Here is a 23,309-nt window from a genome sequence, read left to right on the forward strand (position 1 = left end):
TAAATATTCTTTGAATAGATTTTCGAATAATCTTTAGATGACAGTTCATAGAAATGTACCAGCTAGAAATAAAAACATTTAGTTTACGAGTTCAAAATAGTCACAACACGAACATATTGCAGTCTCCCAAAGCACGAACACACTTCACACACAACACGAACATATTGCAGTCTCCCAAAGCACGAACACACTTCACACACAACACGAACATACTGCAGTCTCCCAAAACACCCACGCACTTCATACACGACACGAACATACTACAGTATCCCAAAACTAGCACGCAATTCACGAACATACTGCAGTCTCCCAAAACACCCACGCACTTCAAACACGACACGAACATGCTACAGTATCCCAAAACTAGCACGCAATTCACGAACATATTGCAGTCACTCAAAGCGCGCACATACTTCACACACAACACGAACATTCTGCAGTCTCCCAAAACAAGCAATCAATTTACGAACATACTGCAGTCTTCCAAAACACGCACGCACTTCACACACAACATGAACATACTGCAGTCTTCCAAAACAAGCAATCAATTCACGAACATACTGCAGTCTTCCAAAAACGCGCATTACACCACAGCACGCACTTCACACAGCAACATTATCGCAACACGGTGCACCATACTTACAGGACCTTGCGTGGCTGTTAATAGCACGTTAATCTTATTAATTTACCATGCGGTCAAGCAACTTTTAATTTGCTTAGACTGCCAAACCTGTCTTAAGCAAAGATATTCAGTATAGCTACAATTAATTTAGAATAGGATATACAAAGATGATAAATATATAGTCAATTGAAACATGACAGGGGTTGATTCACATACCAAACTTAACGATGAATGTTCTCCGAACAGTACACGGATCTTAAATTTACTTTTTTACATGTGAGAAGTCAATACTATAAAGGTTATCTTATCCAGACACGGAAAACTGGTAAATATTTACTGACGTTATTCCACTTTACGACCGAACATAAGGCTAAAGTATCATGTCATTCGGGGCAGATGAAATGGTGACATTTAGTGAAATCGTATACTTTGATACTTTCGGAAATGTAGTTAAATGTGCCATACACTAAAGAAATTTGATTACCATTTATGTTGTACGGTTACAGTATTCATGAAAGCCCAATTCAAAGCATATTTCTAATTTATCAAATTTTAAAATCACTGAAAAACAATTTCGTTCATAATAGTTTGATAGTAGGCTAATACAATCGGTGACCACAAGTAATGTGAATAGCGGAAAGACACCATCTTTACTAAAAAAAAAAGCATTTCGTGATAATTTATCCAATGGTACGTCCTTCGTAAAACAGAAATTGTTGCATATTTCGGTACAATTGGTTTATTAAGTTTGACGTCCTAGTAACAGTCAGGGCCATTTAATAATGTGCCAGGTATGATGATGGAGGAAAGCCGGAGTACCCAGAAAAATGCCTTACGTATGGTCAATGCATGGCAACTGTTCCATATGGGATTCGAACTCGCGACCTAGAGGTGGTGGACTTAAAATAATCTGACAATTTGGCAATTGCGGCCCCTTATCGGTACGTAGTTGAATGTTTAGAGCATAATGCAATCATTTCCCATATATATACCCCATACAATATAACATTATTATTGTAATAATCGACCAAAATATTTTTAAACAAGTATAAGATAATGTATTATATTTTGTTTGTTTGTTTGTTTGTTCCATAAGGTTTAACGTCGTATTAACAGTCATTGACAGGTAAGGACGGCCTTCCATGTGTACAATATGTCACGCTGTGTGGATGTCTGTTTGTTTTGGGAGACTGGGGTATATTCATGGTATGACACGTGGTATTATTATGTTGTGTCTCCTTACAATAGTGGAACCTGGCCTTTTCAAAGTGTTTTCTTACTGAAGCATGTCGTCACCGAAGACACCAAACTAGCATACCACAAACGGAGATATTGTACTGCCAACAGATAACCCAGTCGTCCCTCTTCTAACAATTTATTGAAAAATCAAAATGCAAAGGTGATTGAAGGAATGTTTAAATTGTAACAAAAATATGCGCGAAATCAATTCACAAAACTGTACATTAAATTGTTTCGATTGCGATTGAGAGATAAAAATAAATGTCCGTGTAACAGCTTGCTTATGTCAACATATCACAAATTATGGTTCATAGAACAAAAAGACAATTTCCATGTTTACATTTTCACTGCAGCCCTACTATGTATTCTTACCAAGAGCAGTTGGCCTTCATCTGTCTTTGAAGTATCATCCACTTATTGTGACGTCATTATAAGTGTCTGTCGTGCCAGCGATCACGGAAGATGTTTGTTCAAATGTTTGTTCTGTCTTTGGCAATAATTTGTTCTTTATTCCTTATTGATGCATTAACTTGTTATCAATCGAAATATAAGCATTGAACGTCTTCCAGTTGGCATTTATAGCCAATATAATAAATTAAACATGAAGTGCTAGCCAACTGAAAGACGTTAAATGCTGAAATAAACGCAGTTGATGTTTGATTCCAAACCAGATTTCACAACTGTCATACATCAAGTTATTTAAACTGTTGAATAGGTTCTTCCGCTGTTGATAATAATGTCATTTTTTTTTTATTTTATTATTTTCTCTAATCACTATCTAAATAAACAGTAAAGTAAACATGAAAACTAGCGAGCTTCATTTGGATTCGCCATTGTCCAGACGGCATTCATTATTCCATAACTGCCAAAGGAAAACAGATCAATGCTTTATCACATACTGACAGCGTTATTCTGGTCTAAGTATTGTTGACAGAAAAGCGATAGTATGAGGAACCATATGAACATGCAATCCATTATGTTGACACATCACACCGATATTTGATTTGTAATCTATAGCATATACATACACGATACTTTATCATTACATCAACTGTCTACCAGATTTTGATATATCAAGTAGTGTAATTGCAGAAAGGTCATCTAAGGGCTGTGTCCATTTTTAGATGAATACTGTCCCGTACTTTTGCTAGTTCCACCAAGTAATTTTATCTTAGAACTGACTAAACCACTAAATCAAAGGGCAGCGCCGCCTACCAAACAGACACTGTGCCGTTCTTAGAAAAAATCCATTTTAAAATTGTATAAATCCAGAATCCACGGTCAACGCCCATTTCCGTTTTATGGTAAATAACATCAAGTAGTGGTATTTTAACGAGAAACAATCAGTTCATTGCCAATTGGTGACAAAATGCTTATGTATAAAATCTTTCCTATCGAGTCATTTGGACCAATAATGATTATGCTGACTTCCTGTGCCCTCCAGCCCTAGACGTAGACAATGATGATGATGTCTACTGCATTTGGACAGAACCTATATACATTGTAGTGTTATACATGGAAATTGAGGGGATGGCCGATGGCGAACATTTAAATTTACAATGACTACACTGTATAACATTGGAATTAGGACAAACTACCTTATGTACTTATATGCTCGCGCAGTTCCTATAAAGAACCTTATGTACTTATATGCTCGCAGTTCCTATAAAGAAGTCCATTGTTATTGGCCCTTTTGTTGGCCTTCAGTAATAAGTATTTATATATTTTGCAAAAATGACGCGTCAAAATGTGTTCGAATTTTTATGCTTTTCAAAACATTTAACTTTTTCTGGACTCTTAATAAGGTCAGTCATTATATTACAAATGGTTGAAATAAGTTTTTTGTTCAGCTTCTTTCGTACAAAATCATGTTTTTAATTAGTCAAACGCACAGGTTTGTGAATTTCAATTTTGAAAATACGTTATTGAGTTGAATATAGAATATATAAGTCACTTTAACCAAGTTTTCATCAATTTTCTCATTATCATTATGCTTTAATCTTTTTTCGATGAAACACTCGAATTGCTATCAGGAGTCCATCATGACCATGAACCTGATGTCAGGATCAAAATTCAGTCAAACGTAAGAAATGATTTAAAGTTACATATACGAAAAAAAATATGTAGATGTTTTAATTTAGCCAGTTATCTTAGCTTGGTACTTCTCAAGAAACATTCAGTACCTAGTATTCGATAGCTAATGCCTACTAGCTCTTTTTGAAATATTGTTTGTACATAGTAAGCTTTAAAAATCCCGTTTACATACGTTATACTTGTAGTTTACAAAAGTTAATTGACGAACAGTTCTTTTTCCTTTAAATATTACATGCATCGTTAGCACCGTTGAACATGCAACCTACCGGATATATTTCGTTTTTTTTCGAAGGTGTTAATTCAACTAACTTATCAGCTTAATACAGTAGTTATAACATTTTACAGATACTGGTGTCTTCCTTCAATATATGATTTGTCTTTCTTACGCTAATTATGTCCTTTTGTCACATGACTTTGGTGAGAGGTATTAATGCGGTCATATGTAAAAGAAGCCCGAGATACTCTGGCCCTGACACCAGACTTAGACATTATGAATGATAGATGTCTGGTGTAGCCCGAGATATTCTGACCCTGACACCAAACTTAGACATTATGAATGATAGATGTCTGGTGTAGCCCGAGATACTCTGGCCCTGACACCAAACTTACTTAATTAGATTCTGTGTAGCCGAATATTCTGACCCTGACACCAAACTTAGACATTATGAATGATAGATGTCTGGTGTAGCCCGAGATACTCTGACCCTGACACCAAACTTAGACATTATGAATGATAGATGTCTGGTGGCCTGACACCAGACTTAGACATTATGACTGTAAGTCTGGTATAGCCCGAGATATTCTGACCCTGACACCAGACTTAGACATTATAACAGATGTTATACCAGTTGGTGTACAAGACATCTATCTGTAATAATGTCCAAGTCTGGTGTCAGGGCCAGAGTATCTCGGACTAATGTAAAAGATGATATATGTCTCAAAAACTAAGAATCGCCAAACGTCTGATCTTTTTCTTTCGGGTTTTTCAAATAATTGTCCGTCATTCCATAGTAGATACAGTTACATATGAACAATTTATTATATTTAAGATAACAGTCATCGACAGCAAAACTTTTGAATAGGTCATTCATAATGCTGACACTTCACCCGATATGTGACTTGTTGTCTATCACAAATAGACATATATACTGATTTATCAATTCACGCAAGGATTGTACGTGTGTGGTGCCTCATTATTTCACACGTCGAATGTCTACTAGACACCAATTTCGAGGGCGATGTCCTTTAACAGACGGATGAAATTCCGGTCTTTGATGTATCGTGACCGGTGCTTTTATTTTTAGCAGATAATTACTAATCAGCGACGAATAGTTTTTTTTATTAATTCCTATCAATTCAGCGATGATTCTAGCCATTTTTGAACTCTCTACCCTTACCAGGCATACAAGTCTGGTGTTTTGAGACGTGAAGACAATAGTCATCGGTCAATTTGTGAAATTTTAAGTTATGTCTGGAAATAATAGCTTGAAGGTATCATTGTAGGGTCGTATTGACCGTTTGAATGATGAACCTAACACCAGTAAATGCCCTTTGATTGATGAATGAAATTTCCATTCAGAATCTAGAATGCGAATTAAAAAAATATTAATACATGCAAGTTGTATGATAAACGACAATGTTATCTTTTTCTTATATACGGGGTTCAGCAGTTAAACAGCTCATCTCATCCAAAGTACGTATGCCTTATCTTAAATACATGTAATCTGATTTCTTTGCTGTATTGCCAATTTGCATACAAATAGCATGGCTTTGTTAGCTTTACACGCCTGGTCTTTTCGCGGTCATCAAAGCTTTACACGCCTGGTCTTTTCGCGGTCATCAAATTTCGCACTTTTTCCTTTTCAAATCAGATTCGAGAAGATTAAATTCGCGGATTGAAAATTTCAAGGAAAATTTCTATTGAATATGATCAAGAGGGTATAAACGTTATTCGCGATGATTCACATTCATATTGTTTTGCATACGAAGTTTTCGAAAGTTATCAAACGCGAAAGAACATTGGTTTACATGACATGCAAATATTAGTGCAAACTATGTAATTTACTTTCCAAGGAGGATTATTTGTTGAGAAATATTTTATATTATCATATGACTTCCGCGTTTTTCCATTTGATAAAGCCTTTTTATAATTCTTTTATTACACACGTATTATATAACCTATCTTTAATGTGATTGGCTGATTCTGATCCATGGTATTATTGCTATGCGTGGAAAAAGATTTTCTTTTTTACAATATTTTACTACGGAATGCTGAAGTGAACGACGACACCCACTAATCTGTAGATTCATAACGGTGTGAAAAATCAGTATCAATTGTCATCCTCTCGTATCGATTTGAACATTACAAACGATGAGAATATCTTTTAAATCTTGAGGATTATGTTTTTGTGCAAGAGTCAATATGTGACGTCACGAAAACGTCACATTATAAAATGTCGCTTAGGTTATCGCTTAAGGCTCGCAAAAATTAAAAAGTCTAAACGGGTATTATAAATTTAATATGAAGGGAAACTCATGAGAATCCTCTATATATCATAGAGAATGTTTGATTTCGAGGGCTATACCTAAGTGCAAGATATCATTGAGATGTGTGCATAGTGAATCCTTGATACCTTTAGTGCTATTTCGCATTTGCCTGTATGTTAACTTTAGTTGTGGCGATTTTGTCAGTTTTTGAATGAAGCATTTATGCCTCTGCTTTTGTATTATTTCGCATTTCTCTCTATTAATTACTAACTTCAAGTCATGAAAGCATTATAGATGCCTACAATTAAAAACGCTTTAAGTTATATTACACTTCCAACATCTGCAAAAATATTTCAAGGGGCACTATAGATGGATTATATGATAAACATTTTACAGTGTTAATTGAAATACAGAATGATACATTGCTGTGTTTTATTACTGGAACGGTTCCTGGATACGTTGATGTAACGCTGAGAAAAACGGTCTGTAACCAGTGATACATGTAAGCATTAGATATTCTGAATTTGCATATTATAGAGTTATCTGCTCTTCTTGGTAGGCATTGGTTGTGACGTCATACTTCTGCGAGCGATATGTCATACTTTTCAGAGAAAACGACCGAGTTTCTTTCACAATTTAATGACGTTTCAATGAATTGTCACGTTATAGAGGCAACTCTATACCATAAAAAGACGAAATTGGATATCGAACATAATTAGGAATTTTTGTGTTATTTGCCTGAGAAGCAGCTATCGCCTACCGAATGTCAGATCGGGGAGGATATGAGACAGAACTGACTGGATTTCATGTAATTATATCCCGTGTTCTTTATGTTTCTAAATGTATTCCTTCATGGATTATAATCAAAGCTTCTTTTTATATCGGAGGTGATTTTGGAACCTAAACGCAATTACTATAAAGATAATTTAAAATCGGCAGACTACCTATTCAAGTCTGTGATGATTAGTTTTTGTACCAAAAATACCACCAGTAGCTATGTAATAGTAAAGAGACAATATGTTTATTGATCACCCTAGGCCTACAGATAATCGAAAAAAATTATGATCTTAAATATAAAAGATATAAAGTGATTTATTTAGTATTTGTATTTCGCTATATATATCAGGTGAAAGTTGAACTGTAAACACTTTGTATAATGATGTTGATATTAAACAAACTGATTATTCTATGAGTAGAAATTTAATTTACCGCACGAGAAGCAACATGCGTACATCTTTTTATGACAGTATCGCCAAATGCCAGTTTTCAGTGTCATGATATTTTTATTGTCATTTATGAAATTTACATACACAAACATATGCTTCCTTAAATCGGCCACAATATATAACCATTAAGTAGCATCTATATCAATATACAATTTAAGGTTACTGTAGTTTTTTCACATATACTCTTTCACTAATAATGAGTATGAACTCAATAAATTCACCTAATATTCATGCATACATACATATAAAAATGAAATGAATTACACAAGCGCTCCGTCTTCATCGCCTGTTTTGAGGTTGGTAGCAATGTAGCGATGTACTACGTTAGTTGTTTTGTTCCAAATCAATCATCCTTCTTTCGATACAGTGCAGCAAATTCTGAAACAGAGGAAACAAAATAAAAATGGCTTTGTTTCTAAGTACAGGTTTAGTCTCTGCATTAAAGAAAGTCATTTTATTAGCATATAGATTGCTAATGATAAACAAAGAACTTTATCCCATTTTTTTTTCGTGAGTGAAATGTCTTCATGGCCACTTTAAAGTTATCATTCTGCTACACCGCGGTAGGTATACGTTATACCCGTCTAGTGTAAAACGACCTGAATTTATTTGAACATTAATTCTTATTTATATATGTTGGTTTGTTAATTAGACTATGACCAGCGAAGAGGTCATCGAAGAACACCCGTGTGTGAAATGTGTGTGTTGTTTTTGGAAGCTGCAATGAATTCGGTATAATCTTTTGAATTATCACCCATTTTATGGTATTATCTCATAGCTACAACGTGCCGACAAAGACAGCTGACATCACATCCAACTCAGTTGCGTTAAAGCGGGCAAACCAGTCGTCCATTACGGGTTTAAAAACTTATTTTGATTGCAATTTGATATAGCGGTTGATAATTAATTATTTTAAGTTATCGTCGCATTGATGTCTTAAGGATTGCAACAGTGGATCCTAGTGAGTCTTAACCAAGAAACTAAATAAATAAATATTGACTAAAGAAATTACCAATCAAGTAATGATAAAAATGTTAATTTGCCATGGAAATAAGTTGTTGTACAGTACCTGGAAAGTTTTATTTTTTCTTAAACTATAATATCCCGTTGTAATCGACATTACATAATGCTTACACCGCTTGTCCTCTCAAAATCTCTTTAACCGATAGTATGCAATGACACAAAGATTAAGAAAAAATGAATGAAGACCAACTAACTTATGAGGAGAAATGTGCGCTGTTATCAGATTCAATTTCCCTCGTAGGAATGATTGCAGACTAGATCGAAAGAAAACATGAGATTGATAGAGACGGGTGTTTATAAACTATTCCCTTAACATGATCAATATTAACAGAGCATGCGCCGATCTATCAAACAAAGGACGCGTTACCGTTACAGACGAGGGTCGAATCTGGTATAGTTATCTATAAATAACAATATTTAGCATACACAGCACTGGTAATTAGCCAATCACACATTCATTAATGTAACAAGCGCCACGCGCGATACACGAAAACATCCCCAAATAGGAAACTGTACCATTACTTTGTATTCAGAATTACCTCATCGAAGAATTACAAGATGTTTGCAACACTTTCCCGTGTGATAAATAACAAAGAATTGCCAACATAACTCTAGATATCAGCCATGTAGTATTATGTTCTGTTAATGTCGAACAAAAGTCGATCTGAATCCCAGATAACACCGTTTTACAGTATGTACTAATTTCTAGGTTGTCTTGTAGGAAACATTGCCTGCAGCAGCATGCTATTCTATTATTATACAAAAAACTCGTGACATTTGAATAACGTTTAATTGAAGTTGTGTTCGGCACGATGCTTACATGTATCTGTATATTTCGTGTTAGCTTTGGAAGAAACATTGTATTAATAGTAATCGATATGTTAAGATTAAAATTATTTGGTCCACATAGGAAAAAAAATATATAATGTAGCGATGGAAAAATATTGAAAATAATCGACTTAACGTTCTTTTACAAGTTCATGTAAAAATGACCCAATATTTGAAAACTTAATGAATTAACATCTTTATAAAAGTAAACGTGGATTATCAAAATAGCTATGGACATTTTTGGAATCATAAAAAAAACACTCTTTTCGCTAAAAATGTGCTTTTTCATCATAGTTTTGCTTGGTCTTTAAAACTTCTGGTATGTTATTAAAGTTGCACATCCTGTTGTCCATGAAAAGCGACTGAATTCGGGATATAATTTTTATGTTGCTATTTTCAATTGTCAATTCTTCATTTTACACTTCCTTAGGCATTGTCTTATATTCGACCTTAAGTTGAGCTTTCTCCCCCGAAAGCATTACTCTGGGTTTGTCCCCCAGGCAAAAAGATGCCATATCGTACATTATGTATACATGGTATTTTTGTTCCAATTCTTAGCGCTCATCATAAAAGGAGTGAAACGAGGCTGGTGCTTCTGTTTTTAGTATAATTGTTTGTACCGGTATCGTTGGCGGGAACATTGTTTGTACCGGTATCGTTGGCGGGAACATTCATGCATACACGCCACACATATAACACACGCTATACACTGCGTCCATAAATGACCTTAAATGTTACTAGGACATTACTAACAATCCTAATTCCGTATTCGCGTATTACAGAGCTATCTGCCATTGCGGGTAGGTATTGATTAGGACGTAATGTGTTTGCGAGCGTAACGTCAAAATTTTCGGAGAAAATGACGTGAATTGCGCTTACAAAATAATGACGTAACAATCGATACCAACCTGCAAGAGGGCTAACTCTTTAATATGTTAAGACGGATTAAGCGATCCTAGTAACAGCTGATGTCATTTGTAAGTGACATATCTGGTTTGCATAATGTTGCATGGGGTGATTACATGTTTACATTGTATATGCTCATATTGTGTCTCCTTGTGATAATGTACTCTTACTAACGCCGATTGGTTAACAAACCGAGGAGCAAAACCACACTTGGGCCCAGTTTTACGAACATTCCTTAAATTCCTTGAAGGAAAGCCTTGCAGATTTTAGGGATTTTTTTTTAAACTGAAATAAAGTTTTCTTTGAGGAAATTTAAGTTAAGGATATCCATAAAGTTAAGGAATGGTCGTGAAACTGGTTCATGACCATATGAACGTTCCACAAACTTTCAGACATGTCAGAATTTTTAACGCTTAGTGTACATTCTGTTGAGAAGCAATAATCCGTTGTCGTTAACACACTTTACTAGACAGACTACCACTATTTTACACTAATTCGGATTCCGAGATCAACCCCAAGGAAGTATTTCATTTACAGTATGCTAGACATGCTGCGTATAATTCAATTCATATTCGGCTGCCTAGTGTGTAGCTTAAATCTTCAAATTAGGTACCGCTGCTTTGACGTCTTCAGGGCGTCTGCGGATTACACCAAACCTATTCATCATTTTGCGGAGTCCCTAGTGTGATGAACTTACCGTTAATTCTACGCTAATCATAACATCCCAAACAATTTTAAATGAATAGGTTTGGTGTTATTTTTAATCAATATCATCAATACACTACACGGGTAAATAGTTAAATGTTCCTTTAATGTAAAATATATATTTACAATTTACTCAGGGAATCTTGTATCTATTTAATGTTTTAACTTCACCTTGTGTCATGGATAGAGATGTTTTGGCGTTTAAATTAGTATATAAAAGTTTTAATTAATTTGTTTTGGAAAGGTAAAAGTTCTTTTAGAAATTGAACTTGTATGGTCTTGATGTAAAATGGCAGCAATAGTTCAAACGATTATTACAAACTGTATAGCAGGCATTCAAAATAACAAACAAATAAGGAAGGAAATACTGTTCAGGAGGAATCTGAACGAATCTGCGTGATGGTAATAACAGGTTTTTTACATTCCATAGATATGTCTAAAATTTCATTAAGATGCATTATATATTAGATAATAATAATAAAAAAAAAATGATGTACATAATGTATCTGACGCAATACGACGAATTTTTATTAAATGCGAGATATTTTGCTGCAGTCGGTTTATTCCACATGCCAGGTACTTTGACCCACGTTTTGTGACTGACAGATAGCCCTGCTATGACTAAATTGACTTTTACTTGTTTTACCTTTTCATGTTCTCAACATTCACGCGTTTGATGGCCTTAGCCATTCAGAGGAGTATTCTGCATATTTGAAAACTATTCGATCTTGAAAAGTTGAAAAAATCGAATTGACAATATAATATTTGAAAAAATGTTTTGGCCGTTTCGCTTTTTACAATTATACTATTGTTGTCCCTTACTGTATTGTTTGCTTTTGAGCCCTACTTAATTTAATACCTATATTATTTTATGTCCAGCAGAAATTGAAGAAATACGACAATTCGATACTTGAATCTTTGATACTTTCCGTTTCATTTTTAACAATAATTATCAATTCTTATCCTAAATCAATTTTGAAAGCTCATTACATAAAATTAACGATTCAATAATTGAAGAGATGTCTTTTATTGACTACATTTAGCACTCATCTCATTGATAGGAGACTGTCCTCGTATGATACTCTAGAATTCAAGATTTATTTTCAGGGCCATAGCATTGCATGTTGACTTACCCTTGTAACTGACTTTCCCATCGCCATTTTTATCCCCATCTTTGATAAGTTCCTGAGCTGTTTCCATAGTGATATTCAGAGCTTTTGCTATTTCATCAACTGATGCATGGCCATCACCGTTCTCGTCCATCGAAGCAAAAACATTTTTTAAATACTGTTCTTCTATGGCATGTGCTTCTAATACGTCACGCATGAACGCGTCAAATTCTTTAAATGTCAAATAATCCTTCCCTGTTAAATAAAACAAAACTCATTTGTATTTATACTACGAAAAAAAATGAAATAGATATAAATTATTAAAGTATCTAAATTTAACTTTCACAATGTGTTGTATCAATAACATTCATCTGAACAGATATACCTTTGAGTATTTGGCGGAGGTATATTTGTAGACTAGGAAACACAAATTGATTGTTATTTAGTTGATCAGTGCAATTGTTCGACTCAATCAGCTTCACATTTGCCAACCTTGTATTCAGGTTATACTGATCCTCATAACGATGTTGTAAATATCACTACATCTTATAATAATTTGCATATTTCGGCAAGTTCGGGTTACCTTATACTGACCTATTTCGATCAGCTTAAAACGAGTATAATTGTGGCAGAAACAATTCACACGACTCGTGGTTGTTTGATATGGAATTGATCCCACACTCTTAAGTTAATATTCGAAAGTCAACACAGAGAGAGATGTATGATGTACTTAACAGACAACGAGCGTGCTTCCTTCCACAAACTGCCTTGTTAACCCCTAATGACCTCGTTATTTTGTGCACGTACTTGATTAGGAAATACGATTATAAATGGTTATACAGTGATGGTAATACGACGGCATTGAGATGATAATAGGGTTACAAATTTGGATGCGACATCTATCGGGGAGGAAAGGAGGGATAACCTACCTAAGGTTATAAAAGGAAACTACAAATAGTAAAGACACCATTATGTACAGTTGTAGCGGTCTAGATACGGAAACCATTATGATGTTTCTGACAACCATTACGATATAGTGTGACAATTATATATATATAAAATACATTAATATACATAAAGTGTGTGTATTTCCTAATAATGGAGATACAGTAGATGAAAGGACAATATTCGTCAACGGTTACTGGTTATTAAAATTTCACTATAGACCTTCCATTAGCATGTATCATTAATACCATGGTAACATTAGGAGTACTTTGTTCACAATTCATCTGCGTTTATTTTGCTGTGAGTTATAGAATAAGCGTGTATGTATATATGTTTTTACGATTAAAAAACATGTGTTTATGAAATACAATTTACAAAGATATGTATTTTTAAAACGATCAATAGGAAAACACTATTTACGAATAAATAAATTTAAAGAAAAAACATAACCAACTGAAAATGTTATCATTCTATCTTATTCGAGTTAAGGATGTAAGAATAATTCAACATTTTCATGTAAGAAACGTTTTTTATCATATATGGGTTTTTTTGGAAATAGGAATTCCTTCTGTGTAGGAAGAATAAAAATGTCTGTCTGCTCGTGTCTGCTACTTATAGAAACTTGTTTGACAAACATTTGGATTTATGAGAATTTGTCTTGGCCATATACATGAATACCTATGGCCTTATTTCCCCAATATTTTGTTTTATTACATGACTGTTAGAACAATTTATTGTACAATTAACCCGCTCACACATATAGCATTTCTGTGAAAAGTGTTATTTTTTTCTCCAAGATTTTAAAATATATGCTACCCCTATCCCTTATTTTCTAATTACAGAATACAGCATTTCAGCCGTTTTTGCCAGATTTAAACCTTAATTGAAATAGTTCTGGTACAAACTTTAGCAAATATTTTGCTTGCCAATGGTGAAAAGGTTACTCTGAAATCAGATAGAAAAATCGATCGGGGTCGGAGTGTTTACGTTTTTATCTCATTAAAACATTTTTTTCAATTTCTTTTTTTTTCAATGAAAATTCAGAGTAAAAAGTGAAACTGCTAAAGTTACACATATATATAAATAAAGTAACGTAAATGAGTGGTCATTTTATATAAGGCTTATTGATTTGGCGACCAAAGACTTAAACTTTGAGACGAGCTTCATTAAACTTCTTATAAAATGATCACTCATTTGAAAAAAAGTATCTATAATGGATTACAAATATATTCAATTTTGTCATGCCGTCCTCGAAATCCTGAAGTCACTTCAGTTTTGCTTGCGTCATCTTATTCTATTGTCATGGTGTAACAATGACTTTCCAACCAGTGAAATATTGCTCTAAGTCATAGTAGAATATTGACATATGCAAATCTATTACACGGGCGAAATCACTGGATACAATTTGGATCATGTGTTAATTATAATATGGGAACCTTATTTAATATTGAGCATTCGGCAAAATCTCTTTTCTTTAACTCGAACTACTTGGTATTCAGTTTATAGTAAGAAGCCTTAGTTTGTGTTACAGAAAGTTTACCAGCGACCGATAGGTACTTAGTTAATCCTTCTAAAATTCTCTGTCTGATCCTACATCGCATTAAGGGTTAGAATCCTAGTAAATGGTCATAATTGAGATCAACAGAGTGCAGGAAAATATCAACAGGCTTATGTCTTGATTAGTTTATATAGGTTAAGGTTTCCCGAGATTCAAGCTTAAAAAGTTCCAACTCAGCCGTTCAGCATGCTGTAACTTACTTCCTTAAATACACATTTAGACTCTTCTAAATCAAAGAATATACCAGTCTATTTTGAAATTTAAGGGATGAATGAGTTAAATACTGTGAGATAACTAGCACCGCCACTATAGATGTCCTGCTGGGAAAATATGTCATCTGAGTACTGTTTTATTAGCTTACTTCTATATTAATATATCATTACTAAAAATATAAAACGTCAGACTTCCATTAGCAACCAACTGCGTTCAGTAATCATTTATCTTATCCACTTTAACCCCTTTTTGCGAGAGTTTAATTCAACATATTTGTAGAACAAGGGGAAATACGCATGATTTCTGCCGATAATCACCACAAGGAATTTAATTGCGGTCTCCGGTGGGAAATGTTATAGCACTACCGACTAAGCCAAAGACGCTTGCGCCATCAGCTTAGTTTCAGATACCGAATACAAATTATATACAAACCACTGCGACCAAATTTTTTATAATTAAAGCAGAGCGCAAAGCGCATTATCATACAATAAAATCACTGCCTTCATTAGGATCGAACTCCGGTCCTCTAGCTGGTTAACGCTCAAACTATCGAGCTTAAGATAGGTTCTTTCTTGTAGAAGTATAGCTGCATTGCGATGCGGAGACGTGTGTTGTGGTAGTACTCATTAGGGTTACATACTTTCCCCTCTAGAAAGCTTATCAAGGTTGACAGCGATGTTTCAAAAGCAACCCTGATCATCCCCCCTAATCCCTACACTGGCGCTAAAGTAACTAAGCGCATATATATTTATATACATGTAACTGCAATAAATAAAATGTACATCCGCTAAGGATGGTAATCAGGACCTCAGGCACAATTATACTAGAATGACAGTCAATCTATCGAGCTTAAGTGAAATCCTCCCTAGCCGAGATGGTCACGATTAAAACAAATCATTATGAAACTATATGATAAGAGTCAATAATTCCAAAGCGATTCTGATTTTTGTACGGTACCGTTCACGTGTTGTGACGAGAATTTCCTTTGTTATCACTACAGAGCATTGAAAGAAATATCTGCCTTACATTGCATTCTAATGAATTTTATGTGTTTGATCTCTAGTATTAGCTGCTATAACCTAACTAAATATTAACGCATCTAATGGAGGGACTTGCTCACAAACATCGAAACTAGAAATATTCAGACTCCTCAGTTGGTATAATGTTTCGGATATACTGCTTTAACCCATGAAAATCTGGAAACCAGTAATGGTCTGTGCCTGTCCTAAAACTTAAGAATAGTCCAAATACGTCCTCATGGGTAAATGAGTTTACTAAGACATCATGCAGGAAAATATGTTATCAGCAATATCACAACACGTATATGATTGATAAAGATCTAGAATTAAGATCCATGACATTGACACCGTCAGAAAATAGATTCTGACGTATTAAATACCATAATTACATATATGTCTTGGACTTTCCGTCCTCAATTTTCTCTATCACCCGGTTTTATTCTAGATAAATTAACACCTTTCCTGTACTCGTGGCCGGATTGTTCTCACCGTGGCATTTTTTGTTAGAAAACATAATCAGTCTTTCATAAAAATTCAAGATTAAACAATCTGATTAATCGTATCCAAGAACGGAATTAAAGGCATTAGGTGAAAATTACCTAAATCGAATTAAGCGTAAGGTAAGCAAATGTTTGGATCCCAGTCGAATCTGTCAGAGTTACTTCCCTTCGTTTCACTCCGTCAAGAGTGAACACTGATAGACCAGCAGGGTTATATTAGAACCACCAGCTTCAGTTACCTCCGGTATTTGAATTGACTTTGGTTTACAATGGATGCCGGTTAAAACTACACAGTACATATGTTTTATTTTTATTTAGAAATATTTTTATTTACTGTACTACAGTTGAATAAGTTATTCCGTCTTTGCATATTACAGAGTTATCTGCCCTTGTGGATAAGTATTGATTATGACGTCGTGTAGTGTAACGTCATACTCTTAAAAAAAACGACGTGAGTTTCGCTCAAAAAATAATGACGTCACAATGGATACATATCCGCAAGGGAAGTAACTTCGCAACATCCTGAGACGGAAAGTATAAATCTAAAAGAGAAATTTAACCTTACCACACTCGTCCATTTTTGTGAGCATGTCCTTCATGTGTTCCGTGTTATCCCGAACCCCCATGGTCTTACAGGCTCTCTTTAGTTCGTGTTTAGTAAGACGTCCGTCTCCGTTACCGTCAATATCGCGAAACGTTTTCTTTATACCTGAAAACAATTAATTTGTTAATAAAGGGTTAATAAGATTAATGAATTAAATGAACCTTTTACTTCATAAACTAATTTCAATATCACGAAATGTTTTCTTTATACCCGAAAACACTAAGTAATTAATTAATGATTCATTCACGAAATTATAAACCTGACATCTTGTATTAACGGTGTTGTCTCATTTTTCTGGACTGAAGTCGACGTTAACACTATGAATTTTGGCAGTACTGCTAAAATTCATTTTGAGCTCTGATTCAACGTTGTAAAATTAAAACTTATGCTCATTTTAAGCATTGTTATTATCTACAGTCTTACATTTTGATGGTTATTATAATATTAAAAGCTCTTTTTGATCCATGAACATTTCATATAGGGATTTGGTTAATATGTAACCTACATGCATATTGTGTTGAAATTACTCATCTTGAACCCTAGAAAAGTTTAAACCTTATCAAAGATGCTCTCGCTCTTGCCGACAAAGTATAACTAATATTTATCAATGGGGGAATAATTGATGTTTTATTGTGTATGAATATGTCTGACACGAAAATGCATATGAAACAATTTGTTTATCTTTTGTTCGTTTTCACAACCAGTGCCTCATTCCATTTTGAGTATCATGTCATGGAGTCTTTTTGGAAGGCAATAAATGATTTTAAATAGTTTGATAGTGAAGTTAATGAAAAAGTTCAACAATGACATTGATGTTAATATCGTAAAGTTACTGGTTTTTGTAAATGAAGTAGAATATTAATGTATCTGCTCCGGTTTTTTGTATTTCTTTCAAACTTTTTATTATTATTATTTTGCTCCTGTTTTAATAAACAAAAATTGTCATTCAGAAACGGTGTAGAATCTTCAATCATGTATAACCTAGTTGGTCGCTAAGGCAGATTTACTGTATATGCTAAGCGAAACTCGAATAACAAATTAAAAAAAAAAAAAAAACATGGCAACTAAAGGATCTAATTTAGCTTGGTGGATTTTTCTTTGGATACTCCGAGATAATTCACCTCTAAACCTGACACGTCCTTATATGACCATGGCTGCTCATAAGAAGTTAAACATTTTTACAAGCTACTAGTCTGTCGAAAACCACAAGGGTTGATAAATCACGTTATGTAAATCATTCAAATGGACTTACAAAAATGTATCATGCCTTATAAACATTAGTTGCAACACAGAATGTGTGCGATGAACAAATCTTATTTTGGTCTTATGTATGTTTTGATGAAAACATACATGCAGAAATCAATTTACAATTATTAATAACATTGTGGAAATGTAAAAGGAATGTGCAGACCACAACTTGGTTTCATGGTCTGAACGTATGCACTTATTTAGCTGCACTTCAGATGTAAATATAATTATTGTTTTTGCAGTAATGCCAAATTCATTTTCATCTATTATTTATACCTGTACATGTTCTTGATTCGTGAGTACTGATAACATATCACACCAGACCGTTGAAAGTTATACTGTAACAAAAATCCGACTATGTGGCGTATGTATTTATGAATATTTTAATTGGTATTTCAGTAATACTGTCAAATAATGTCACGGTTAACTACATTGTGGAATGTGCCACATGACATCAATGAATACTCAATATAAACAATTTAGTCTTAAGTCTGGGAAGAGAGACGGCGTAAAACTTTTCTCTTATTTCGAGTATATTGTTAAAATTCGGGTTTATGTTTTCAGTCCGGTGTAATTGTGGAGTGTTTTTATGACAATCTGCTTCCTGCGTTCTGCTAGAACATACTTGAAGGATGATTCCAGTATGTGGAATTTGTTGGTTTGTTTTTACCGACATTAATGCTATTTAGTTTGTTTTAGTGTTCCCGTGTACAGACACAGTGATGTTTAACTATCAATTCCAAGGGACAAATGTGAAGAATTAAAACCTGATTCCCTACAGCTTTTCCACAACACGAGAAAGTGATCATAAAAATGGAAACAAGTTCCAATTTCACCAGGATTCATTTACGTAAAATGTATTGAAAACACATTCAAACCAAAATCTTGATATAACAAAATTAGAATGTCAAATGCATTAACTGATTCCGCGACTTCGAGCTGACGCCAAATTTCAGTCGTTCACAATCTGCAATCATCTAAAATCACAAAAAATAGATTGAAGATGCGTCACGATTTGTTTATTTTTTATTTCATTACGACGCCCTGATACATTCCCATTGTTACACTATACAACATTTGTGTCCTATTTCCTTAATAGTTTTTGAAGTATCTGTGAAAAATGGGAATTAATTTACTAGTAAAAACAGCGTCCTCACACTGTCAACAAAATCAAACATGCTTTTATTGTGACATTTAAATCCATTTTCAAAATTAAAAGAAACCTTTAAAACATGTCTAAAGTGATCTGTTTGGAATATCTAATCCATTTGTGGAATAACATGGGAAAGGAGAAAATAACGAACATGTTAGAAGAATGTAGATACATGTAAGTTTTGCATGGATATTAAATAACGAATATAAATCAACTTTTGTAATTTTAAGTGACTATACTTACGTTTTAAATCTTCGGCTGTTACATATTCCGTTTCCGCCTGTAGGAAGATGATAATGTAAATTAAAATTACGTACATAGGTTTCAGCCTTTGCATATAATATAGATAATAGTGGTAAATGACAATTAAAGAACAACAAACGGAAGTATTCTTCAGGGTGAGGATGAGAATCACACCAAAGTCTAAAATAAGTGACAATAGCAGTTTTTATAAAGCAACGCATACTAATTTAGATAATCAGATGGGTTTATTTCTAAAGTGTTCTTCAGAGAGAAATAGACTGCTGGTTAACGTGTTTTCAGTACATGCTACTCGATTGTTTTAGCAATAAAATTGTATTTCATTGACCTAGCACTATGATGCTAGGTGTGTCTAGTACTGACGACATTATATTATAGTGAGCTTGCACTATAATTGATACGAGAGTATTTCTTAATTTACTAGTATCTACGGCATTAAACTATAGTGAGCTAGCTATAAGTAAGACAGAGACTTTTAGTATCTACGACTTTATACTTTAGTGAGCTAGCACTATAAGTAAGACGAGAGACTTTCTAGTATCAACGACTTTATACTTTAGTGAGCTTGCACTATAAGTAAGACAGAGATTTCTAGACTACGACTTTTCTTTAGTATCAATAATAAGACGACTTTATACTTTATACTTTGTGAGCTTTAAGTAAGACAAGAGACTTTCTAGTATCTACGACTTTATACTATGTGGCTTGCACTATAAATAAGACGAAAGATTCTCTAGTATCTACGACTTTATACTTTAGTGAGCTAGCACTATAAGTAAGACGAGAGACTTTCTAGTATCTACGACTTTATACTTTAGTGAGCTAGCACTATAAGTAAGACGAGAGACTTTCTAGTATCTACGACTTTATACTTTAGTGAGCTAGCACTATAAGTAAGACCATATACTTTCTAGTATCTACGACTTTATACTTTTTAATTAGTGTGCTTGCACTATAAATAAGACGAAAGATTCTCTAGTATCTACGACTTTATACTTTAGTGAGCTAGCACTATAAGTAAGACGAGAGACTTTCTAGTATCTACGACTTTATACTTTAGTGAGCTAGCACTATAATTAAGACCATATACTTTCTAGTATCTACGACTTTATACTTTTTAATTAGTGAACTTGCACTATAAATAAGACGAAAGATTCTCTAGTATCTACGACTTTATACTTTAGTGACTTTAGTCACTTTAATTACAAATGTAAGACAAGTGACTTTCTAGTAATTTCGACTTTATACTTTCGTGAGCTAGCACTATAAGTAAGAAGAGAGACTTTGTAGTATCTACGACTTTATACTTTTAAATTAGTGAGTTTGCACTATAAGTAAGACGAGAGATTTTCTAGTATCTACGACTTTATACTTTAGTGAGCTAGCACTATAAGTAAGACGAGAGACTTTCTAGTATCTACGACTTTATACTTTAGTGAGCTAGCACTATAAGTAAGACGAGAGACTTTCTAGTATCTACGACTTTATACTTTAGTGAGCTAGCACTATAAGTAAGACGAGAGACTTTCTAGTATCTACGACTTTATACTTTAGTGAGCTAATTAAAAGTAAGACGAAAGACTTTCTAGCATCTACGACTTTATACTTTTAAATTAGTGAGCTAGCACTATAAATAAGACGAAAGATTCTCTAGTATCTACGACTTTATACTTTTTTAGTGAGCTAGCACAATAAGTAAGACGAGAGACTTTCTAGCATCTACGACTTTATACTTTTAAATTAGTGAGCTTGTGCTACAAGTAAGACGAGAGATTTTCTTGTATCTGCGACATTATACTTTAGTGAGCTAGCACTATAAACCTGGATTCTGTTATATGTAATGATTTTCTACGCTTATCTACTAACAGATGTCTTAAATTAAATTATGATCATCTCAGTTTTAAGACATGTAAACATACTAAAAAATAATATCATGAAAATAAAATATTCGAAAAAGCATGATGAAATGATAAATTTGATAAATCATATTTGATATTTGAGAGATATGATTCAAGAATAAAATGCATTATATGGTAAACAAGCTACCTATGAAACGTAATCAACTTTACATTCGTTAGCGTGTACGAATGATTGTTGAATTAAATTTAATTCTCTTCAATGGATACTTACCATTTTCCGACTAAAGTTCCAATTCGGCGATCGAACGTCGAACTCGGCAGTGTACTTTCTTCTAAAACAATGAATATGTTTTCTTAAACTTCAAGATGATACTCACGAAAACATAAACAACATTGATTATTCGTACTGCTTGCAGAGGCGTTAAATGTGAGGTTTGTAAATTTGAATTAAAGATCACGCCTTTGAATTGTTCACACTAATCCGTGAAGTGTTTTTATCCGTACTTGAGTAGGTTATTATGAGATTAGTGTATATATCGATATTGACATACCTCTGAACTTGTGTACCTGTACAAACTATTCGATAGCGATTTAAAAACAAAGTATGGATCAAAGATCGGTTTATTCAAGATGAAAGATATATGAGGTTAGATTCCAAACACCACTTTATGGAAATGACTAGTATACAATGCAGGTCTAGGCTATTGTTCAATCAAACTTTTGATATATAATCAATAATTATTATGTATGAATAATGTATTAATATTTATATTAATTGTCAATAAAAGATTTTGAAATGAATAAATCACTTCATTCTCGCGTATGCTTTATTGCAAATCTTTGCTATTTACAACGTCTCAGAGAATATAAAAAATCGCGACCATATAGGCTCTTATTAAGAAAAAAAGCATTCACATACTGTAAAACATTATGGTGAACCTCTGGAGACTAAATTAAGCATACTTCGTTATACAAATATAACATATTATAAGAACCTTGACAGGGAAGGAAAATTACTTCGTTATAAGCGGGAATGAATCATGTAATCATAAAAAGTTGTAGTTTCTGTTACTGCTTAGCGCTCATCATTATAGAAGTGGGACGACTGGTTCTTCTATTGTCAGTATAATGTAACTGTATGATATGTTTTGCTTGGTGTCGTCGGTCCACACTTCATAGTATGATCGTACACACCACATACTGCGTACATGGGAAGCCGTCCTTACCTGACTGTTACATGTAACAGGACGTTAATGTGATAAATAAATAAATTCTGGCGAAAATTTCTATCTCGCTGAAATATTATAGTTTACAGTATCTTTTAAGACCGTAAAGACACAAAATCGATCTATCAAATTTACTATCCGTTACCTGTCGATATATATATCACCTATACTCTGATTAAAGCCAAGAACTTGTCAAATGTGCCAAGCTTAATGGTCAAGGTACATAATGTATCAGTCGATTAATCTATAACTGTGAATATTTCTTATCGCTCTCGGTTCGATCTGATTAGCCTCTGTTGATTTTCACCAGTGACCTTTTAATCAGATTTCACGGCGAATATCTAGCCTTGGAGGGGGATTCTGAACAAATGCTTCTCTCCATTACAACAAAAAAATCTTTGAACTTTTTTTTTATTAAGTGCGCAAAAGATTAAAGGAATATTTCATAATTGAAATGGAGCCAAACAGTTTATTCTCAAATGAC

At 33.8% G+C, this 23,309-nt stretch overlaps 1 protein-coding gene across 1 annotated transcript; it reads right to left on the bottom strand.

Moving 5' to 3' along the window:
- Positions 1 to 7,444: 7,444 nt before the first annotated feature.
- Positions 7,445 to 22,021, bottom strand: LOC138309198 (uncharacterized). The gene is made up of 5 exons (XM_069250349.1): positions 21,871 to 22,021; positions 19,723 to 19,759; positions 17,040 to 17,183; positions 12,264 to 12,494; positions 7,445 to 8,046 (listed from the first exon to the last, which is right to left on the bottom strand). Exons 1-5 carry the CDS (start codon positions 21,871 to 21,873, stop codon positions 8,012 to 8,014), a joined length of 450 nt encoding a protein of 149 aa, XP_069106450.1. The 5' UTR covers positions 21,874 to 22,021; the 3' UTR covers positions 7,445 to 8,011.
- Positions 22,022 to 23,309: the final 1,288 nt, after the last annotated feature.

Source organism: Argopecten irradians, chromosome 15, assembly GCF_041381155.1.
Source record: "Argopecten irradians isolate NY chromosome 15, Ai_NY, whole genome shotgun sequence".
In the NCBI taxonomy this organism is placed as follows: domain Eukaryota; kingdom Metazoa; phylum Mollusca; class Bivalvia; order Pectinida; family Pectinidae; genus Argopecten; species Argopecten irradians.